The following is a 23,150-nucleotide window of genomic DNA, read 5'->3' as shown; positions in this document are numbered from 1 at the left end:
AGGATGGGGCAGTGGTAGCAGATTTTTGCCTATAGCGTTTGTCTCTCAACTCTCTGATCTTGGGCACGTTAATGAGGTGCCGAATGTGTGTGCGCTGACAAACGCTGCTGCTCAGCTGGCTCCAGAGTTCTGACTTGGCGGAGTCTGTAGCCTCTGTAAATATGCTCAAATGGCTTCTGCTGGTTTTTCAGATTTCTCTTTAGTTGTGATACTCCTGGGTTTTTTAATATTTAAGTAAAACCACGGTAAGGCCTTCCTCACCAAAACTGATGTTTATAGCAGCCCTATTGTATGAGATACTGAAGTTTGAGAGATGTGTGTGTTCCTCTTCCAGCCTCATGGAGATGAGCTGGAACTACTCCAGTTCTTCAGGGTTGCAGCCCCTACCGAGGGGAAGGGAACCACTGCACAGAGCTGTAGGAATGTACTCCAGTACTTCTAGGAGTATATTGTCTTCGTGTGTCCCTACTTAGTGAGGAGGGAAAATAAGTTTACTGGGACAAGAGTCATCTTGCAGCTGTAATTTTTCCTACAAGTGTTAAGCAAAAAGTGTGTCTGTTCCACATTTGGAGGCATGACATTTCATCACTGGTGGGAGAAAATGGTATTTTAATTCTTTAAATCTGCGGAGAAAATAGTGGATGTTTGAGGTGTGGGTGGATGAACCGTTTAAAAATGTAGCTTTGCCTTACTGCTTGGAATTCCAGATTTTTACTGTTTATTTTTAATCAGAATGCACAACCCCAGCCATGCTAATGCTTCTTTAATTGTTCGCCTCCTCTCCTTTCCCAATTAGAAGCTATGGGGGTGGTAGGTAAATCTCCCCCTCTCAGGCTCTAGCTGTAGCAGAGGACAGTCATTCCTGGACTCATTCAGGTCCACGCTGGGCAAACTCAGCAGCTTGTTGTAGGAAAGTCACTTGCAGTGTTTCTCAGTTCCTAGGTGCCTAAAGGATGTTTTCCTTCGGTGCGAATCATTGTGCTGTGAATTGGGCTAACAGGCAATAGCAGTTTTCCCCACACGGCTGCAGGCTGCTCCGGCAGCAGAGGAGACGAGGTGGCAGAGCTGGAGAGGGAGACAGCAGGTCCTCCCTGGGTAGAGAAGGTTCTTACAATGTGCTGGGGGTCCCTCCATGGCCAGCGCTTGGAACTGGTCGGGCTCAGGGGAGCAGCTTCTCCCTGCCGTAGAAACTTTATGACTTTCCTAAAGATCTTGGGTTTCTGAACCACACTTTAACTTAGGAGTTCTTCAGAAAATAATGTTAATCCATTTACAGATGCAGCGCAGTTGACATCGCTGCTGTTTATGCATTGTTTGAACCAAAATGGTGCTCCTTATTTCTCTTCCCAGTGCACATCTCCTTATTCTTGCAGTGCAAGACTAGAAGGTGGTTTTTTTGTTGTTGTTTTTTTTTTGCCTTTAACTTGCATCCGTTTTGTACATCTTTAATTGCATCTTCAAGATACAGCCTTACTGCAAGGAGGACAATATTGAGTAAAACTTAATTGTGTTTTTGGATCTTGTGAGCTCGAAGACTACAGGAATGGATCGTAATTTGTCTGAACTGTGAGAAACAACTGACAGAAATTGGGGAAAAATAGCTCCTGATCAGACTTTCCACTAAATGTACCTTGAGAGAAACTACTTTGGCAAGATTTCTTAAGCCTGTTGTCTGTTGGAAACATGTCTTAAGGAGGACTATTTTCTGTTTAAAATGGCGGGAAAAAAGCAATGCAAATATGCAAGCAGTGTAGGCATAAATTTGGTTAAAGCAACTCCGTATTTCTCATGTCTTTGAACTGTTTGTAGTGACGAGGTGACATGGTGTTTCTGAGTGTCTCACGAACGTGGTAGCTGTTGAAAGATTGTTATTGTGTTGGTTTTGCCCACTTCCTGTTTACTGGATTCCTTGTTTTCATCCGAATGGGGATCGTGGAGAGAACATAATGAAAATTCTGTCTCAGTTGTGAATAAACATTGGGATGCAGAGTTCTTAATTGACACAGAACTTGGACCAGTGGGCAGACGTTGAGCTTTAGTCTTTCATGGTCCAGTAGCTCCCACTTTGAACACATTTTTGGAATGATTCTGCACACTTGGGAACCCTTGTGTAAGAGATAATTGCCCCCATTACTTTCTGCAAACTGAAAATAAAGAGGTCCCTTAACACGTAGCTTTTGGGGATTATGGTGCATAAGCTTATTTTGTCTATGTCTTGATTAGTGATTGATATTTAATTGCATTTTTCAGGGGAATAAAATCAGCAGTGTTGATATTACAAAATGACAAAACATCCTCCGAATAGAAGAGGGATCAACTTTGAGGTGGGAGCCCAGTTGGAAGCCCGTGACAGATTAAAAAACTGGTATTTTTTTAAAACCATTCATATTGTATTAACTCTAAGTCTTTAATATCTTAAACATTTTGTATTGGTACAATATTTAGAGTCCTAGTCATTGGTTTATAGGAAAGTAGTGAATTTATAAAAGTTTATGTACCAGTGGTTGGAGTGGGCGATAGATGCTGATGTGTTGTACCGGTGCTGACTGTGTCTGGGACATAGGACTGTCAAAAATCTAGTGGGATGGCAGACTCTGGTTCTCCTGAATAGCACTGAGCTTCACATGTGAATACACGGATTGCAGAGCAGCTTATGGAGAGAGAAATCCTTTGCAGTACAGAATACCCAAGGTAGTTCCTCACTACTTCCTTTCTCATTACTCTTGCGAATTCATAAGCTTTAAAGTCTGATAGAAATTGTTACGGCCTGCGCTCATTTGAGGGTGATCAGCTTTAGAATTAAAGAATTGGGTGGGGAAACACATTCCTCCCTCCGAAGTCTGCTCTGGAGCCTGTCTTGCAGAGCTGAGGTGAGGAGGAACGCTTTTCCTGATCAACTGCTGCAGAAGGAAGGGGAAGAAGGACCTAAAAGTTACTTGGGCCTTCTAACTCTGTTCCTTTTGGGAAGCCACCTCAGCAGTTAGCATTTAGTAGTGCTCAGTGCATGAGGCATACAATGAAAATTGCTGGAGTCAAAGACTTGTTAAATACAGGAATTAATGTGGTTTTGTTAGCTCTTTAAGATATCTTCTCTCTTGAAATCAGCTATAGTTGCCGTATGAGAGTGTTTGTGGGTTAGAGATGGTTGTAGCTCAGGCTCTGGGACCTGCTGGCAGGCTGGGTGTGCAGAGGGCAGTGTTGAAAATCATCTGGGCACCACGGGAGGATGGAGCGCTGCCTTAGACACAGCGGACCTGGCCCAAAACATCTTGGTTGCATGCAGAGTATTGCTCTGTTTTCCAGGTACAAGGGGATTGGAATTGTGAAAATGAGTAAACATAACCCATTATGGAAAGGACATGAAGTACAAACGTACTTGCATGTTGTGTTGGCTTTGCAGTGTAACCAAGAATTGTGTGGGTAGGGATGGATCTGAATCTACATGCATCTTTTGTATTCTTGATCTTTGTTGATACAGCAAAATAAAGGTCATGCTTATGTAGGCTTACTGAAGATGCAGTTGAGTATGGATGGTGTTTGAGGAGGGCTGATGACTGTGTCCGTGTCTGTTGTCCTGACGTGTTTGGACACCAGCAGTATCCCAGAGTACGGGTGTGCGCAGCTCTTATGTGGGAAAACTTTGGGGGGCAGGAATGCAACACCTACTATGCTTTCCACATACCCCTTGGTTTAAATTTGAATTTTGGATATGCTGCATGTCCAAAAGCAAGCCATGCTGTTTGGTTTTTAAAAACACTGGATCTTAAATGACCTGTTCTGTGCACAGTGGTTTGCAACTCTTTGCTCTCACAACTTAGTTATTAACTGCAGTTCTGAAAGCGTTCTTTTCCTTGCTAGGCTTTTCAAACCTGAGTCAGAAAGTCTGTATTTTATTAGCTGATGATCTGTGTATATTTCTGTTTGAGGGTTTGTGAACCAAGATTTGTAAGAGCTGGGGGCTTATTTTCTCTTATCAGCATCAGTGGTGATGGGCTGACACAGCTCCCCAGCTGGGCATTTGTAGGACATCAGAATTGTTTCCCCCCCCCCCCCGCTGCTTTCACCTGTCCTGTGTGAACAGGACCATTCTATGCCGTGGTTACAATGTGCTCCTTTTACATGGATATAAAGCTTTGCTGATCCTTGCTCTTCCCGGTGCTAGACCCTCAGAGGTCCAAGCGTTTCTTGTGTGTTCTTCTGTTGCTGTGTTGGCAGTTGGGCAGAAGCCTCTTGTTTGATCCGAGGGCTGGCTTTGATTTCCGTGCTTAGTACCAAACACAGCAGTGGATTAATGGGCCAGTATTGCTTCTCAAATGGCAGCACTGCTTTGGAGTACTTAATCTCAGAGCCTCTCCTGATAGAGGCTTGTGCCCTGAAATGCTAGTGCAGGACTCTGAGGGTGTTTGGATGCAATACTGACCCTCTTGAAGAACAGGCAATGCCAAAGTGCAAAGTGAATTTTGCATCTTTAGAGCTCTTACTGAAGGTTGCTTTGTTGTATCTGAAATCATAATGTGTTGGAAGTGCACTTTATTCCTGATGCAGTTATCTGTCACCTCCTAGACCCAAACTTCAGGGAGTACAGTGAGTACTTGTTGCGCTTGGCTTAGTTCTTAGGGCTTGGTTGAGGCATCAAAGCTGTCAGGAAGGGCTTGTGACAGTGTCTGACCTCAGGGCACGAAGGGGGGAGCTCTGGCCCCCAGCAGTGCTGGAAGGTGCATGCTGGAAGGTCCACACCGTGCTGGCGTGCAGAGGCTGGAGCGGTGGGACAGCTCCAGTAGTGCAGTCCGAAATGGAGAGACCAGCTGTGACTGTGTGCCTGCACACACTGGCCTGGCTGAATTGAGTTTTTGATGCTTTTTGCGTTGGCTTGTTGAAGCTGCTGAGCACTGGCCAGCTGCAGACATCTGCCTGCCCTGCGTGCCTGCAGGAGGCAAATGGTGACACCTCTTTGTTACCTTACTGTGATGACAGCCCTTCCACTTCTCTCTGTGCGCGTAAAATGGATGTGAAGAGACTTGATTCTGGTTGAGGTTCTTGAGCATTGAAAACAAGATTAGGATTGTTAAGAGTATTGTGCTACCCTGGTAAGGTTTAGATTGTCGGTCCCATGAGTTACTTGCTCATGCTGTCAGGATTTTGTCTTGGTACTGAAAGGGTGAAACCCCATAGCTGTTGTCCTTCTCAGTACTGGCTCTCCAAGGTGCTTCCTCTGACAGCAGTAAGCTTGTTCCTTCCTAGCTCCAAGAGAGGAGGTTTACAGCAATTCCACTTTGGTATATAGGAAAGGAGAAGGGAGACAAACTAGTCCAGGACTGGGAGGCAGAAAGTCCTGCAGTCAGCACTCTCATTCTGAATTTCCACGTTTACCTCTTCACAGAGTGCAGGTAACTTGTTTCTACAAGAACCCCGTTTTCATGTTGTTTGTTGTCCTCTGACAGCAGGAGTCTGAAGTTGCTGGTCATTGCTGACCCCTGTCTCAGAGTTCTGCTGTTTGAGCTGTTTTCTGCTGTTTGATTGCCGCTTGGGTTCTTATCAAAACTAATGCCACCAGTTTGGGCATCTTGGAGGTTTTCCCTTCCCTTTAGCCAGTACCTAAGGCCTTGAAAGGTGCAAGCTCATAGTTCCTTTTGAATTGAGCTGGAAAGCTACTTGATTTGGCCTCCCAGTGTACTGCAAGAAGTTGTGTCTGATTACAACTTATTTTTCACAGTGTGTTAAGTAAATATTCAGGATTTCTTACCGTCGAGGGTTTAGATTGCGGGGTGACGATAAAACCCTGGCAGATGTATCGTTAACCTCCCTTGCCCCCCCACTTCTTCCCTTTTGCCCCTTCCTCTCCCCCCTTCCCACTCAGCACAGGCGATCGGGAGGGAAAGAAGGACAAAGAGAAGAGAATTGGAAAAATTAAAAATATTTTACTAATGCTACTAATAAGAATAGAGAAAATCATACAAAATACACAAAACCAATCTTGAAAGTCCCGGCAACTGCAGAGCCGGCACCCGAAGTCCTGGACTGGACTCTGCAGCCAACCGGAGCTGGATTCAGTCTGTCACTGGCCTCAGTTCGCAGGGACGACTCGCAAGGTCCTCTCCTAATGTCGCCATAAGGAAAAAGGGACGGGATCCTCGTGATCTCCCACTTTTATATGAAGTATTCACGTGAATGGGATGTTATACACAGTTGGCCAGTTTCTTGGTCACCAGTTTCTCGTCGCCCCTCTCGCGAGATGTCCATCCATGCTTATCAATAACTTCACATTCCATTGCTATATTTACCAAAACATGTATCTGGTTCTCCAGGAAAATGCAGCTGATATGAAGCTTTAGCTGACAGGCACATTCACTAAAAGACAAACTTGGTTTTAACAAAACCAGGACACTTACCCCAGATCAGTTAGCTGTCTTGAAAACCCACGGAGCCAGCGAAATGCTTCCTTTGTGCTTTGGGGAGGATGTGTTGGACCATCCCTGGACACTTGGCCATTGAACTCTTTTCCAGGCCTCAGCTCTTGGCCTTTCACTTTGTGTATCCTCCCATAGCATGTTTTCTTGATTAGCAAGTCGGAATTTCTTTTAAGTTCCCTCTCCCCCTTGACATGTCCGCAGGCCGTTTGGTGCATATGTGTGAATATGCTGTATTACTGCTCTTACCTATAGCTTGGAGAGGAAAGTGGGTTCAGGGAGGGGGTTGTCAAAGTTCATGGGTAGATCTAGCACAGCTTCTAATATGTTTAGTGTTTCAGTTGAGAGCACTGAGCATATGTTTGCTGATGCTGGTTGCTTCAGAAAGAAAAGATGTGTTAGACTCTGCAGCATGTTATTCAGGAGCTGGCTGAGAGCTCTGGTTGGCCCAGCGCTGGCTCTCAACCAGGCTGACATTCAGTCCTGTTGTCAGCTCTGTTTTTGCGGTTCTGGATGATAAGTCAGCATCTCTCCCCCATCAGGGAGGCTTTGGAAGGTGAGGTGGGATAGGTGCAGGTCGGACTGGTGCATGGTTCTGGGATGATGGTTCTTCTGGTGGAGAAGGTTCCTCCTTTTGCTGGGTATGAAGCGGGGAACAATCTTGTATCATGGAGTTAGTTGGTTCTTGTTGCTCCGGCTTGTCTGTCCCCAGTGGGAGGGAGTTAGAGTGGAGCGTATTTACCAGAGGTGTTACCTGCATGGGCTGCACTGTGAGCTTCATGCTCAGTTGGTACTCGGTCATTTTTATCAGCTTCCCTCTTGATCTTTGAAAATCTGGACAACCCTTAGGCCCATTGCAGTCCTGATGGCAAACGTGTCCTTCTGCCTGGGCTCTGGCTGAGGGGACCTGGCAATTCCCTTTGTGCTGCACTTTGCAGGGAACTGGCTACTGATTTTTTTGTCATTATCTGTACTTAATGACAGGCAGTTGCTGAGATGTTTTAAGAATAAACTGTGTTTAATAGAACTATGTTGTTATATGTGGAAAGACTGAGTATTTCCCCCTCATAAACCCATGCAGGGCAGCGCTTGTGGTTACCTAAATATGAGATATAGAATCACAGAATCATTTCAGTTGGAAGAGACCCTCAGGATCATCGAGTCCAACCATAACCTAACCTAACTCTGGCACTAACCCATGTCCCTGAGAAACTCATCTGAAAGCCTTTTAAACCCCTGCAGGGCTGGTGACTCCAGCACTGCCCTGGGCAGCCTGTTCAATGCCCCACAGCCCTTTCCATGAATAACTTTTCCCTGATATCCAGTCTAGATCGACTGTCACATGAAGGCAGTCACTTTCTCTGGAGGAAGCTGCTAACCAGTTAGAGATGTCCCAGCCATAAGTATCTCCCATTTGTTTTCCTCTCCTCCCCAGCTTTTGCCGCATGTGTATATAGGGATGAACTAATGGCCCATCTTGAGGCATGTGGCATCGAGTGTTAGGCAGGGCCTTAGTCTCGGGTTGCAGCCTAAGTGTCTAGCGTGGTCTGTTTGTAGCTCTTTTTGACCAAGTCATCACTGGACGTGTCTCGGATCTGCTGGAGAATTTCAGCTGCAGGTTGCTTTTCTTTTCCTCCGGGTAGAACTGCAGAATGCTACTGTGTTGCATTTAAATCTTAAGTCTGGATTTTGTGTTTAGCATCAGGCTTGATCCTTTTGAGATGCTATTTCTTTCTACACCTTCCATGTTTTTAAGTGTGGCTTATCAGGTGAAGAATGCTTGTGGGTTTGGTTTTGGTTTTTCTTCAAGCCTTTGTTCACTAATTGAGTTGGGCCTTGTCTTTCTTCCACAAATAACCAAAAACACCAACAAGTGGAGGTTTTTTTCCTGGCACTATTATTGCGGAGGGGAAAACATCAATACCTGGGCTGTTACCTTGAGTTGGAATAGTGAAATATGTTGTGATTCTGAAATACTTCCTGAAGTTACAAATTACCAATGCAATTAAAGAAATCGTAGTTTATAAGATTTTCCTGATTAGAAACAACTGGATTTGACTCTTCTCAGATCCTTCTATGTTTAATATACTGAGAATTTTTTTCTTTAAATTCCCTGGACTTTGCAGGTGAAATGTAACGTGGAGAATCTAAAAGTTAATTGAGGTTTAGTGTTGACACCAGACTTTTGCTGTTACACTGGGCAGGTGATTCCTGGTGCCTGTTGATGGGTATCTGAGAAGTGAGTGTGACCTCCAGGTGTTACTGTTGAGAAGAGAAAGCTGAAGCCATCAGTTCTGTGTATGTGTGAACCCTCGAGGTGTAGGGAGGGTCTTCCTGACCTCTTGATCTCTAGTTATTTTTTGCTACCTCAGCCTGAGAACTCCTTAGTTTTCTCGTTTTCCTGCAGCCAGCATTTGCTGTTCAGTTTTGGGATTCATTCTGTGCTGAGCTTTTATTCATTTTGTATTAAATAATATTAAGACTGTAGAAAGCAAAGGCTGTTAGATACAGTAACTTGGCTCCCCATCACACCTGATCAATCAGATCTTCAGATAATTTGCTTTTGATGGTGTAGAAGGCCCCATTTGTGTCATGTTTTGTACTGTAGTTAAGTGTCTGAGGCGGGGTACTTTATTCTTAATTGAAATATTTTGATCTACCTTTTGATCAGGTATCCAGCTCACATTGAAGAAATCGATTATGAAGAAGGAAAAGTGCTTATCCATTTCAAACGCTGGAACCACAGATACGATGAATGGTTTTGTTGGGACAGTCCTTATTTGCGTCCCTTAGAGAAAATACAGTTAAGAAAAGAAGGATTACACGAGGAAGAAGATTGTGCAGTAAGTAGAAAATAGAGGACATTTGAGTACTTAATAGTTTACTCTGCAGTTGTATGAATTATTAAGTTTAAAGTGTTTCACTTTTGCTCTGTTGCCCACTGTGTAAGTTTTATTTTTAATATTGGAAAACGAATGCTTTTGTTTTAATGGAGTTGTGTGTTTCGCTAATTCTCACTTGTGTTTTGTAGGGATTCCATATAAATGATCAGGTTCTGGCTTGCTGGTCCGACTGTCGCTTCTATCCAGCCAAAGTTACTTCTGTTAACAAAGATGGTAAGGAGTCACTTCTGGTTTTGCCATGCTCGTTAACAGTGCATTTCTAATTGTGGCCTAGCCTTTCTGCTTAGGCAGAGAGATAATACAGAAGACAACTGTGAAAAGTTTTATTTTCAATTATATGTTTTAGTGTGCCATCAACTTTTTAAACCTAACTTCTTATCCTTTTGAATGAGAGAAAAGAACTTTCTGCTGGGATATTCAGTCAGTAACTGCTTTGAGAATATGTTTGGGAAAAGTTGTTTCTTCTGAAGTTTATTGCCAAGAGGTGCGTGGGACTGTAGTAAAAGTAAAGTCAGAGCTGCAAACCCTTTCCCAGTAGAGGAGGGGGAAGGGGAAAGGCACAGCCAGGGTTCTGCTGTCTGTGAGAGACTGTGAAGGGCTTGTTCCTGTGTTCTTGCTGTAAACTGACTAGATGTTGTAAGATCAAGGAGAAAACATCTGTGTCATTATCTGTTGGAGTAGTCCACCAAAGATACCTTGGAGTTTTGTGAATAAGGAGCAACTGTAAGCTTAGACATGCACCTTTATATTTACCATAATTATTTTTGTAACTTCATTGTTTCTTCCGTAGCAAGACCTCTGCCGTCAAAGTTTCTAACAACACAGATAAAGCAGCTTCTATCTAGAGCTAAATATACAGCTACAGTATTGGGGCTGTTAGCAGATGCTCTGTCAACTAACTTATGATCTTTAAACTCTCGTGCTTTATTCTCACATTTTAGGTACATACACTGTGAAGTTTTATGATGGTGTAGTTCAGACTGTCAAAAACATTCATGTCAAAGCCTTTTCCAAAGATCAGGTAAGTGTTGTGGTTGTGCCACTAGTGTATTCTAGAAATGACAGTTCAGGTGGCTAGAGCTGATGAATTATAAAATACGAAATGTCTCTGTTGCTAACACACCATACAGCTGAAATGAAATCTGTTAAAATGAAAAGGTTATACAACTCTTCATGGCATGAAGCTCTCAGGTTCGTGTTCTCACAAACGCACCTTGTGGACTAAAGGAGTCTAGGCGTATAGATAAAACAGTTTTCTGGAATTCATTGGGAGATTCAGAATAGACAGACTAAGGGTAGTGGTAGGTTATTGAAACACACTTTGTTTTTTTCACCTGTTGGTGATTAGTTTAATACATGTATCTTAAAAATTACAGGATGGGAATTATGGAGTAGACAGAAACTTCATTCCCAAAATAACTAGTTGATTGCTTTGAGAAGTTTTCATGTGCAGGTGCTTTGTAGAAAAGGCTGAGAAGTGCTAGCCCTGTTTAACTTGGTTAAAACTTTAAGTACTTGCTTCAGAACCGTTTTCATTACAGAAACGCTTTTAAGTTTGAGATCTTGCCACACATTCCCGTGTGGTAGCTCCGGCCTGTGTTTTTAGTCATACCTTCTACTTTTTGTGTTCTGGAGCTCTAAGTTTGAACAAAGCAATCGAATGCCTCCCCCCAACATGTCTTAAATACAGATTCCAATACTGACTGTTAATGGATACAGTTAAAGTCTGTGGCTGTGGTGAAGAGCTGTGCCATTCCTGCGAAGTCTGCAGGTTTCTTTATCTACCAGGCTGGGAGGGAAGACTTTCTGATTTGCCACAAAGTGCTCTTAACAGCTTTCAGATGGTAATAATTGTGCCTGGTTGAGGGTTGATTAATGCTCACAAGGAAACTACCTGTAGAATCTTCATTGCCATGAGAAATATTTCTACCACATTTAGCCTTAAATACATGAACAATCTTAAGAAATATTGAGCATAAGAATGTGTGTTACTTGAGGTGTGAATTCAAGTACAGCACTGATGTAACTGTGTGCTCGCAGTGGAAGGAAAGTGTCGTGTTCCTGTTCATGGGTAGGAGAGGCTGTGACCATGAATCATGGACTCCTCGAGGTTGGAAGTGACCTCTGTAGATCCCCCAGTCCAACCCCTGCTCACACAGGGTCACAGAGCAGATCACACAGGTGGGTCCAGGGGGTTTGAATGTCTCAGAGCAGGAGACTCCACACCCGCTCTGGGCAGCCTGGGCCAGGCTCTGGCACCTCCCAGCAAACAAGTTTCTCCTCATGTTCAGATGGAACCTCCTGTGTTTGTCTGTGCCCGTTGCCCCTCACCCTGGCGTTGGGCACCACTGAACAGAGTCTGGTCCATCCTCTGACACCCACCCTGAGATATCCATCACATTGATCAGATCCCCTCTCAGCTTCTCTTCTCCAGATGAACACCCCCAGCTCTCTGTCTGTCCTTATCAGCAAGATGCTCCAGAGCCCTCAGCATCTTTGTGTCCCTCTGCTGGACTCCCTCCAGCAGTTCCTTGTCCTTCTTAAACTGGGGAGCCCAGAACTGGACACAGTAACTCCAGATGTGGCCTCCCCAGGGCAGAGCGGAGGAACAACCTCCCTGACCTGCTGCTCACGCTCTTCCTCATGCACCCCAGGTACCATTGGCCTCTTGGCCACAAGGGCACACTGGTGGCTCATGGTCACCCTGTCATTGACCAGAACTCCCCAGTCCTTTGCTGCAGTGAAGACACATGCTATCTTAGCTATTCCATAAAGGAAAAAGAGAGGCCCCCAAACCACCTGATTTCTGAAGGGAGAAACATAAACTGGTTGTCTTTGATGACAGTGTCACTCTGTGCAGAGAGTGTAACATACTATATTGAACAGCGATGGTAAAACGCTAATGACCTGCATGGTGTGAATGTATTTCTGCAAGGACACACAGCTTTAAAAGCTCAGTAACATCGAGGGGAGATTGGGACATACTGTATTTATGGTTCAGTTTCTTGAGAATAAGTTGATTAAGATGATTCATGTGTGTTCCGATACCACATACTTGAATCAAATCAGATTGTTCCATGAGCAGCACAGCTGATGAGACCTGATGTCTGAGGGTTGGTTTTCAGGTTGTTTTTACTGATGTTTGGGTTTCCACTGAAACGTCTCCTATAGCTGTGGCTTTTAAGGAATTTGCAGAAGACAGATTTTTATAATGTCTGCTAAAAGTGGTGCTCAGAGACCTGTGCAGGTGAAAGACTCTCTTACTGTTTGTCTAGCTGTTTTTGTGAAATATACAGCAATTCCATCTCACCTTTTTAAAAGTTATATTTTTTTTAGTCACTTTTGTACCAAATATGGGTGAAATAATATAATAGAGGGTGGAGCAGATTGGACATATTCACCATTTTATTGCATCAAGATTGCCATTTTCAGACCACAGTCCTAAGAAACAATCTTAAAAGGTCTCAGTTCATGTAAGCCACCTATAAATAGGAAGATGAAGTGGGAAGAGGCAAGATGTACTGCGATAGATAGTAAGTCTTAAGTGTATTGTCAGAATTCTGTATAACTCAAATCAGCTGTTCCACTTTCTTTCCCCAAAGAGGTATCATGGTATTCAGCCTTTCTCATCCTCTGATCCTTGTGCAGAGTTTGCCTTGTGCCTTGCAGAACTCTGGCTGGCAAGGAGCGCGGTTGCTCTTTAATGCTTCAGATTATTACGCAGCAGGAGAAGGGAATTCAGTTCAACTAAAGGTAGTGTTGACACATGAGCAAATATAAATTATTAATCCAGGTGCAGAGTTAGGAGGTTTCAGCAGAGCAGAGAGGCTCTGGGACTGCCTGTAGCAGGATCATTGGAAGGGGGAAAAGACCCTAAGTATGTTTTTTCCCCCGCCAGGTGGTGTTAATATGAAACCTGATGACAAAACGGAAAGGACGCTGAGTAGTGGTGATCTTTGGACAGGGCTGTTTGTCCTGGTTCTGTGGTTTTTACAGAAGAACTCTGGGGAAATGAGATGACACTTGAATATTTCTACCAGTGGCTGGTGTGCCAGGGACTGTTGAGGATTTTCATGACCTCATGTTGAACACAGATTACAGAAAGACAAAGCTTAAAGTTTTGTTTTTAAATTTAGATGCGTCAGTTTTAACATGCCGTGGTTCCCGCTGAAGTTGGTGATTGCGGTTGATTGACATGACTCTTTAATTAGCCCGTTTCGGTAGCGGTTTGAATGAGACAGTTTTGTGAAAGGATGACAGTTTCTGTGTGTGCATGATTGAGCTGTTTGGGAGTCAAGGGCACAGGAAAGGACGACGTTTCTTCTATGTCCCAAGCAGGCTTTGAGTAGTGCCAGCTAGTATGGACCTCACCTGCACGTGAGAACCAAGAAACAGTGGGTTGCAACAGAGTAAATGCTTTTATCCTTTGAAGAATTGGACAAGGGTGCAAGTTTGCTAAATACAAAGGCAGGGGAGGACTTTCAGATTGCAATAAGTTAATTTTTCTGTGTCTCTCTCTTTATTCTAGAGTATTGAGGGTAATGCTAAGCCTAAGGAAAGAGGTAATGAAATTCCGTCATCTCCTGAAAAGCAGGAGAAATTTAAAGAACAGAGGAAAGCAACAGGTAATGCAAAGAAAGACAAGGATGAAAAGACATTGAAGACTGAGAAAAGAGTTAAGCAACCTGATAAAGAAGGAAAATTGATAGTTATCTCCGAAAAAGGCAAGGTCTCGGAAAAGAATATATCTAAGAATGGAAAAGAAGATAAAGAGAATATATCAGAGAATGATATGGAATATTCAGTAGATACACAAATTGAAAAGAAGCCTGAGAATGACAGTGTAAAGAGTCCGCAGGAAAACGCAAAAGAAACGAAACGAAAACGTGGCAGACCGCCGATAACACCTCCAACGGGTACGTAGCCTGAACCTCCATTTTTAGGCCATATATCAGAACCCACCGGAACTTACCTGAAGGCATGGAAAGCATCTCACTCTTTCACAGCCTGAGTCTCTAGAGACTTTATATTTGAGCTCATCTTTTTGAGGCTTGGTTGGGAGAGCTGGGAGTGGGCTTGTTAGTCAGGTTTGGAGCTTCAGTGGGGTGGTCAGAGATTAGATGTAGGCAAGTAGTTTTTAAATATTACAAAACATGTCTGCAGTGGGATTAAATGCTAATATGTAGACTTCGGAAAGCCGGTGGAAACTGTATTTAGGCAAGTCTAGTATTTTAAATTGTGAGGCTTGGGAATTTGTTTTAAAGAGTTTCACAGCTTCATATCCAGTACATTTTTGTTCTACGTAGAGCCAAGTTCTCAGACGCTGCAGCCCATAACTTTGGAGTTAAGACGTCGGAAAATACCTAAAGGAGGTGAAGTTCCATCAAAGCGTCCCAGGATTGAAAAAAACTTCTGTGAGTATTGTTTTTAATTCAGTTTTCACAGTGTTTGTACCTAGGACTTCTTGAATGTTAAATTAAGGAGGGGGAGAGTCTGTAGTATTAACCTGGAACTGTGATACATGAAATGGCTGAAATGCTGCACCTGTTTTTCTGAAATTGGCCGTTCATGGGTAGCATCACTGTGCTGAAATCCCCTCCGAATTCCCGGAAGCTGGCTTTGGTTAAAGGAGCTGCGAACCGTGAGTCTTGATGTTCACAGAGATTATATTGCTTCCCTATATGTAGAGGGTTATAAAAGCCTTTTTCTAGTTGTAGCTCTTCAGTTACTAGGTGCAGGATCTACCACACTGCTTAGCAAAGCAAAATGAAGACCTGAAGAAGGCTGCCTGTTAATAAATGTCGGGAGACCTATAAGTCAGGCTTTTGCTCTATTGTATGCTTGTTTATAACTGTCAATATGATTGTAGCTTCTACAGAGAGCTCTAATCGCCTGGGCTGTTAAGCTTTTGCTGTTAACCTCAGTCCTTAAACATACTTTCAGACTGTCACTGGGAGGGGAGCTCTTTAAAGTTTGCTTGTGGGCTATTTAATAATCGTGTAACTGCCTGGTCCTGTTATATTTGTCTCTTCCAGCTCCGGAAAAGCTGAAGAACTCTTCAGATCACCCTGAAAGAGACCAGATCAGGCGACGATCTTCAAGGCTCTCATCTAGCATTGGCCATGAGATTTTAAATACAGATTGTGTCACAACTTCAACAGCAATTCAGCCTTTGAAAGATGCGGTCTCTAACCAAAAGGAATCTGAGCAGGGTAAGCAGCTCGCTGACACACTCTGCGGTTGCAGTGCCATGGCAGTCACCCAGCAGTTGCAAGCACTCTACTTTTCAATTGCGGACCCTGCAGTCTCTGTATCTGCAATTAAAACCTGATTTCATCAGCAGTGCAGGGGAAACTCAAGGAAAGTTTCTATCTCTGCTGCCCTGATTGCCTTTTGATTCCCTCTCCATCAGTAACCCGAGCGCTTCCCTTGAGTGGTGGGAGCTTTTCCAGTAGAGGGATAACTGGCCTTGAAAAATGAGAGCGGAGAGCTCCAGAGGTTGTAAAATAACTAAAAGGAAATGGGGTGGTTTTCCATTTTTTTTTTTTTTTAAGGATGCAGATTATGCTTGTGAAAATGAGATCGTTACAAAGTTCACAGAACCCTAGAATGTCAGGGGTTGAAGGGCCCTGGAAAGCTCATCCAGTGCAATCCCCCCATGGAGCAGGAACACCCAGATGAGGTTACACAGGAAGGTGTCCAGGCGGGTTGGAATGTCTGCACAGAAGGAGACTCCACAACCCCCCTGGGCAGCCTGGGCCAGGCTCTGCCACCCTCACTGGGAAGAAGTTTCTTCTCAAATTCAAGTGGAACCTCCTGTGTTCCAGTTTGCACCCATTGCCCCTTGTCCTGTCACTGGTTGTCACCAGAAGAGCCTGGCTCCATCCTCCTGACACTCCCCCTTTCCATCTTGATCCCCATGAATGAGTCCCCCCTCAGTCTCCTCTTGTCCAGCTCCAGAGCCCCAGCTCCCTCAGCCTTTCCTCACACGGGAGATGCTCCACTCCCTTCAGCATCTTGGTGGCTGCGCTGGACTCTCTCCAGCAGTTCCCTGTCCTGCTGGAACTGAGGGGCCACAGCTGGACACAATATTCCAGGTGTGGTCTCCCCAGGGCAGAGCAGAGGGGCAGGAGAACCTCTCTGACCTACTGACCACCCCCCTTCTAACCCACCCCAGGTACCATTGGCCTTCCTGGCCACAAGGGCCCAGTGCTGGCTCATGGTCACCCTGCTGTCCCCAGGACCCCCAGGTCCCTCTCCCCTACACTGCTCTCTAATAGGTCATTCCCCAACTTATATTTGAACCTGGGGTTTTAATGCTGTAGATTGAACAAGTGATCCAAATGCTAAATTTCTAGTTTAATCCCCTCGTTAACCACTAAAAACACCAAACCGGATGCTTTTATTCTGAGACTGGGTGGAGATAATGCTCCTTTTTTGTGCCCTGTGCTTCACTGCCTTTCAGGGTGAGCTCTGATAATGGTTTGAGCTGACATGTCTCATTTTAGGCTGTAAAGAGCAGCCTGTGTATTTCTGAGCAGCTCTAAATGTTGCTAGAAGTAGCTGTGTTGTAAAATCTTAATTTTGTGTTAATAACAGCAAAGAGTCTGACCATGGATGGTGCTTGTCTGCACGGTAACGTGGTGAACACACATATCAGTGCTTTGGAATCTACTTTTGTGTGCTTTCTACTCAATGAAAACGTTTTCCTCCATTCTAGTCCAGTTAGAAATCCCCGTTCAATCTGACCAAAGTTTCAGTGAACAAGCGGCCCCTGCACACCCATCGCACAGCACAGCGCTCAGTGCGGGTGACGGTTTACAGGAAGGAGAAGTTGAAGACACCGAGTCCTCCTCTGTTACCGTCAGAACTCAAGAGCCTCCTGCTGCTACAGGTTCATATTTTGATTTCCTATTTCATATTGATGTGTTTCTCAAGGCAGTCGATGCCAGGTGTTTCGTGCTGGTACGAGTGTCACTAACAAATATTGTGTGTTTTTCCAATATTAACCACAGGGAGAAATGTATATTTTTATTCCTTATGGACTCGATTTTGACCTTATGCTTTGGAGAATGAGAGTAATCTTCCAAAAAGAGGAAATAATAATTTTTAAATGACTGGGTGTAATATTTTTTGCGTGTGAATGGTGAAAATAACAAATGCTTGTTTTCAGGTTATAATTTAATATTTATAATTCTGAATTAAGTTGAACTAATACCTTAAAAGATCAGAGTCTTCTGTGATTTCTGTGCTGCAGGTATGTGGTAGCATTGATGTTGGGGGATCCTGATTATGTGTTTCTATATCGTTATGTTTTGCCTTCTGTTATACTTAAGCCTTAGACTATTTAGAAGTTTTAGCATGTATTTATGAAATAGTTGGAACATTTCAGTGTTTGACTTAATAATTTATATATTCCATTTTGTCTTAGCTAGTGAGCATACTTAAAATTTCCTATAGCAGACTATGCCAAAACATAGTGCTGTCCTGTGATTATTTCTTGTAACTTTAATACTTGGATCTACAGTTAACTGGGGAAACATGGACTACAAATTCCCTAGTTTATGCTCCATCAAGCATAATTTTAAGTGGAACGGAGCTTTCAGAGGGGTTTCCAGCTGCTCAGCATTGCTGCAGTAATCTGGATGTTCTGGCTTTCACGCTGTTTGGTTGTTCTTCCGACTTTACCCTCCTGTTTGCACGTGTCCTCTTCCACCCGCTCCCGTGTGAAGGTACCAATGAAATGTCCCCTCCCTTTGGCACTGATGTGCACCTCCAGTGCAGGAAGGAGTTTACCTCTTTTCCTTTGCTCACGTTTGCGTAAACTGGCTTTTACTACTTAAACATTAGCTCTTTTGATGTTGCTCTGCTTCCTAACCCGGCTGATGATAGATCTAGTTCTGTGTTCAGCTCTGTGTCCTCAGCACAGGACACACATGGAGCTGCTGCAGAGGGGCCAGAGGAGCCACAGGAACGATCCGAGGCTGGAACAGCTCTGCTGGGAGGACAGGCTGGGAGAGCTGGGGTGTGCAGCTGGAGAAGAGAAGCTTCGAGGAGACCTTATTGTGCCTTTCAGTGCTTAAAAGAGGCCAATAGGAAATAGGGGACAGGCTTTTTAGAAGGACCTGTTGCAATAGGACAAGGGGTGATGGTTTTAAACTAAAGGAGGGAGATTCAGGCCAGATATGAGGAAGAAATTGTTGCTCCTGAGGGTGGTGAGAGCCTGGCCCAGGTACCCAGAGAGGTGGTGGATGAACCATCCCTGGAGACATCCCAGGCCAGGCTGGACGGGGCTCTGAGCAACCTGAGCTGGTGAAGATGTCCCTGCTCATGGCAGGGGGGGCACTGGGGAGCTGGGAAGGTCCCTTCAACACAAACTGTTCTGTGATTCTATGATATATCCACCTGTATTCTGACTACAGTCTATCCAGAGTCTTCTCGGAGTGTGTTGGGGCTGTGCCTTTCCTTCCCTGCATCCTGGCAGTGAGTTCAGAGCATACAGAGTGGCTGCAGGTTCTTTTTGCTGGTCAGGCTGCCGTGTTTTTTTCAGTCTGTAAGATACTTTTGGGTTGAACTGTTTTTTGAATGATGGTTTGTAGCTTGTTTTGGTTCATGAAGGGAAAACCACTGGTTGTTATACCTGAACAGAACATAAATCTCTCTGATACCAAGGAAATGCCATTATTCTCTTTATTAGCTCTGAGTACACGAGCTGTTAACAGCTTGTCTGCAAATATCTGAAGCAAAGGAAGGATGTGAAAAGTGTTGCTCCATCCGGTGGCTACAGATTTGTTCTTCCCCTTCTTGTAGCCAGGTAGAACCAGTTTAACGTACCCTTTAAAGCTTAAGTTGAATACTTCCTCTGAGTAATTGCAGTGTAACATCACTGATTGCCTTGAGTTCATGTGCTGACAACTGCTGGAGCTCCTCACAAGCCCTTGTCTGGTACCACTGTAATAATTCGTCTGGGTTAGCTGAGGCGTCTGAGAAGTTTGCAGCACCAGCAGTGCTGGCAGCTGGCGCTGTGCTTGGTGCCTCTTGCCTTTGGAACTGGAAGCGCCTCTTACCCAGGGTGCCCTTGAGACTGAATGGGCGTCATTGAATGTAATTTTGTTAAGATGAACGGCGGTGTCCTGTTTGCAAATTTTCACCCTGGAGTAGCTTTTGGGGCTGGCAGGAGAGGCTGTCTGCTATCACAGCAAACGAGCATTAATAATAATATGTCTCTGGAGTTCTTAACAGGCTGCAGACACTTGTGTCACTGAAGCGCACAGCGATGCTAAAAAGCAGCGGTGCCTCTTGATGCTGTTGGACCCTTGTGCTCCGGGCTGGCAGGACGAGCGGTGGCCGTTGTGACTCCGGTGGGCCGGGCTGTGGGGACAGGCACGGCGCTCAGCACCACGGGCGACCGACCCCTCTGAGGTGCCGTGTGCCGGACGTGCTCCTAGACGCTGCTACACAGAGATACAGCAGGTCGTAGCAGTGCTGTACATCTCAGGCTATTTAATAGAAGAGCAGGTATGGCAAAGCTTCCCGCTGCAGCGGATGCAGTCACCTTTTGGACGTATTTTATGTAGGCAAACAGTATGATCAAATGCTTTTTAACTTCAGTAATCTTGCATTTCTTAAAGTGTGCTTTTTGGTCTTTTATTTTGTGAATCCCTGCAAATCTTCAGTTTGTAACGTTTTTAAGATGGCGCTTGTATTATCTTTTGGGGGTACGCACTGAACTACGGATTGACAAACCACAACTTTGGTAAGGCCTGAGAATTTGGAGAACGGTAAATCTTGGCTTTTGGAAAGAACACACTGTATTAACAGTGTGGAAAACTGTGTTAATAATTACAGATGCTCTTCCAAACAGTTAATGCAGTATTGAGAAGACATCTGCCATTGCCTTTGTAAATATAATCCAAAGGTAGTTACGGGATATTATCAAAAATAGAGATGATTTAACTTGATACCATAACGCGTAATCACAAAGCTTTGGGGTTAGTGGTCAAATGCTATTAAAAAATGCCTCCTGTAAGGGCATCTGTTGTTTTACTGAAGTCCTCATCCAGGATGCAGAGCTGTGAGTTCCACTGTGTCTTAGTTTCAAGTAACTAAGAATTCAGAGGTGTGTTAAAATGTTTTACTGTGTGTGTGAACTGGGATGTTGTTGTAGCTGTATGGTCACATTGAGGCTTCTTTCTTTTAAAAACAATAGAATTTTGGGGGTCCGAGTTCAGGGCTTGTAATGTGGCGAGAGCTGGCACGTACTCAGCAGTACAGCACACGGCTTGCAGTGACTGTGGAAGAACAAATAGACCTGGTTGTGTAAAAATGTTGCTTCCCTGTGTATTTGTTGCTGATGGGGAAATCTCTTCTCCTTCCCTGAAAACTTCAGGAAAACAATTGACAGATGTAAGTTAAGCTGAAATACCAGCAGATCTTTTCATCTGCTTGTGTATTTACATCCTGCTGGAAACTACCGATGCCATTTACAGTTGCCTTGTTTGATACACTTGAACTTGAAAAATATGTGTTGGACTGAGGTGCTGTGTTTGTAAGAGAGGAATTCACTTGCATGTTTGAAATTGATCAGGTAGTGTTTCTCAATTCTGCCTTTTTAGCATAATTTTGGTGACAGGCAAATAGGGCAGGTTATCGGCTGTGATCCCTTTGGGTACGTGGGGCAGGATACCGGCTGTGATCCGTTTGGGTGTCTTTTGCCATTATTACTGCTTCCCTCTGACTCCCTCATGCATGTATTGCTGAGTAGTTGTTAATTTGGGAATATGTGCCCATATCGAATCCTGACCTGAAGTTCAGCACCGTGGTGGTGTCTGAAAATCCACATTTCTGAGCATGGGGTTTGTTTCATTTAATTAAAACTATCTCATTTGGACATCCAGATGTGGCAAGCAGGTGGTTTTATTGGAACAAACTCTTCATATGGGGAATAAGAACTGCACAGGGTCTTTTTGAGCAAATACTGTCACCTGAAATCCAAGTACAAAAACTTACGTTTCCATGCTTAACCAACATAAAAAAATGTTGGTTTGATACAAGAATTTTAAATCCATAGATCCCATAATGGATAAGTGTCCTGTAGTTTCTGGTGGATTGGTGTTTTCCTGCACGTGTTTCTGTCCCCTGTGGGCTCGTGTCTGCGCTGGGGCGCGGGTGGGCGGCCGGGGGATGTGTCCTAGAAACAACTGAACTTACAGACAGACTCCTCTCCAAACACTAACTGTGTGCCAAGCAGTGATGTTCTCAGGCTGTCGTGCGTGTTGAAGAGGTCGGGGGTTTGGAACGGGCAGCAGTAGGTGGTACAGCTGGAAAAACAGGTCGTTCTTGCATACGAGATTCCCACCGAATAAAGCATTCTCAGACTTGGACTAAGTATTGGAATGCGGTGTTAACTTTGTAGCCTTTAATTCTAGTCACTGGGTGGGAATTCATTATCTTTCTGTAGGAAAATATTACAAAACATAAAATTAATAACCTTAATTTTCTTCAGTGTGTTGTGTTAGTGGTGTTGTGCATGGGTGAGTGATGCACCCTGGTATTACTAGTTTCAACTTGCACAGTGTACAGGAAGAATTTATTTTTCTTCTTTAAGTTTTTTTTTTTAAATTTATTTTAATTTGAGTTTTTAAGGACAGAAGCTCCTTTTAAAGTGTTTTCCCAGTCACTGGTTTTGGTAGATTATTCAGATTTATAGTAGTTACAGAGATTTGTAACAGCACATACAATTTGGAGTGTGTATATGCCTGTTATGTTTTAAATGTTTATGTCTGTAATGTGTTCCGAAGAACAATATGGCATTGCTTGCCAAAACTTAAGTCCCTCTTTTAAAATTTTCAGCAAAGTTCTGGTGAATTACATGTGCTAGAGGATAAAAATCAGAGTCTGCTGCTTTTTTGCTCCTCTGATGTTTAGGGACCGGAATTGGTGAGTAGGATTTAGCTAAATCAAGTTGTCTTCTAAAAAACTGGGTCACAGTCTGTTGGCAAGTATTTGCAACTAGTTAAAGCTCTGTTTTATATATGTGAAAACAGGCTTAAAAGCTGTTGGTGTGGCCTTACTCTTAGTGATTTGACTTTAATGATGAGCTGCCCTTGCTTTGCACAGATCTGCTATGCAGATAATCTTAAGATTACTTTTTTACTTGCATAGATGTGCATCAGGATTTCCATTTGCCTTATAATCACCATGTGGCTTTTTCTAATTTTGTCGCTTTTAACTTTTGAGTTTCAGTGAAGGAGAAGCATAATATCTCTGCATCCAGTTTGAGAGCACGCCTGTGTATCCTGCAGCCTCCCTAGGCAGGCTTTGATTCCTTCAAGGTAGCGTAAAAGTTGTCATTTTAAGCCTAACAATACCGTACGTGAAGAAGCGCATCCTGCCGCGCTCACTTTAAGTGTCTTGCAGCTGGACACCAGGCTCTGGACAGAGCGTTTGTTACCCCTCCAAGGTGGTAAAGCCCTTGATGCAGCCGGCGTCCAGCCCCGGGCAGGTCGGTGGGGTTTGCGCAGTGCTGCCCTGCACGCTCACCAGCTTTTCCTCACCTACAGGCCTCCCTGTTTGCTTCGTTACAAATTTAGTGCCAGCACAGGGAGAAACTGGTGAGTGCAGGATCAAAGACACTCTTGAGCAGGACGTGCAAAGTCAAGTAGTGTTTCAGGCTCGAAAATCACAACTTTGTGAACGTGTAGTTATCTGTGATTTTGATGCTATATCTATTTGCCACATGGAGTATCTACTTCATGTAGCTGAGTGGATTCTAGACACACTGGAAACGCTTGGATGCTGTCCTTACCTAAAGGAGTTTGAAAACTAGGCAAGATGTTCT

General features: G+C 44.0%; 1 protein-coding gene across 25 annotated transcripts in view; it reads left to right on the top strand.

Annotated features, from left to right (window-relative positions):
• Positions 1 to 23,150, top strand: part of PHF20 (PHD finger protein 20) — a 74,273-nt gene that overhangs the window by 11,088 nt on the left and 40,035 nt on the right. For 19 of the 25 annotated variants that reach the window (XM_065032631.1, XM_065032630.1, XM_065032624.1 and 16 more), the window contains 8 exons: positions 2,251 to 2,365; positions 9,079 to 9,250; positions 9,439 to 9,523; positions 10,252 to 10,331; positions 13,839 to 14,226; positions 14,617 to 14,724; positions 15,346 to 15,522; positions 17,031 to 17,204. In XM_065032631.1, coding sequence (XP_064888703.1) covers positions 2,283 to 2,365; positions 9,079 to 9,250; positions 9,439 to 9,523; positions 10,252 to 10,331; positions 13,839 to 14,226; positions 14,617 to 14,724; positions 15,346 to 15,522; positions 17,031 to 17,204 — 1,267 coding nt within the window. In that variant the 5' untranslated portion in view covers positions 2,251 to 2,282. The remainder of the gene's footprint in view (positions 1 to 2,250; positions 2,366 to 9,078; positions 9,251 to 9,438; positions 9,524 to 10,251; positions 10,332 to 13,838; positions 14,227 to 14,616; positions 14,725 to 15,345; positions 15,523 to 17,030; positions 17,205 to 23,150) is intronic. The other 6 variants (XM_065032640.1, XM_065032636.1, XM_065032637.1 and 3 more) reach the window with 2 other exon arrangements.

This window comes from Columba livia, chromosome 16 (assembly GCF_036013475.1).
Source record: "Columba livia isolate bColLiv1 breed racing homer chromosome 16, bColLiv1.pat.W.v2, whole genome shotgun sequence".
NCBI classification, from domain to species: Eukaryota; Metazoa; Chordata; class Aves; order Columbiformes; family Columbidae; genus Columba; species Columba livia.
Note: the sequence above shows the minus strand (reverse complement) of the source record. Positions and strands in the feature narration are given on the sequence as shown.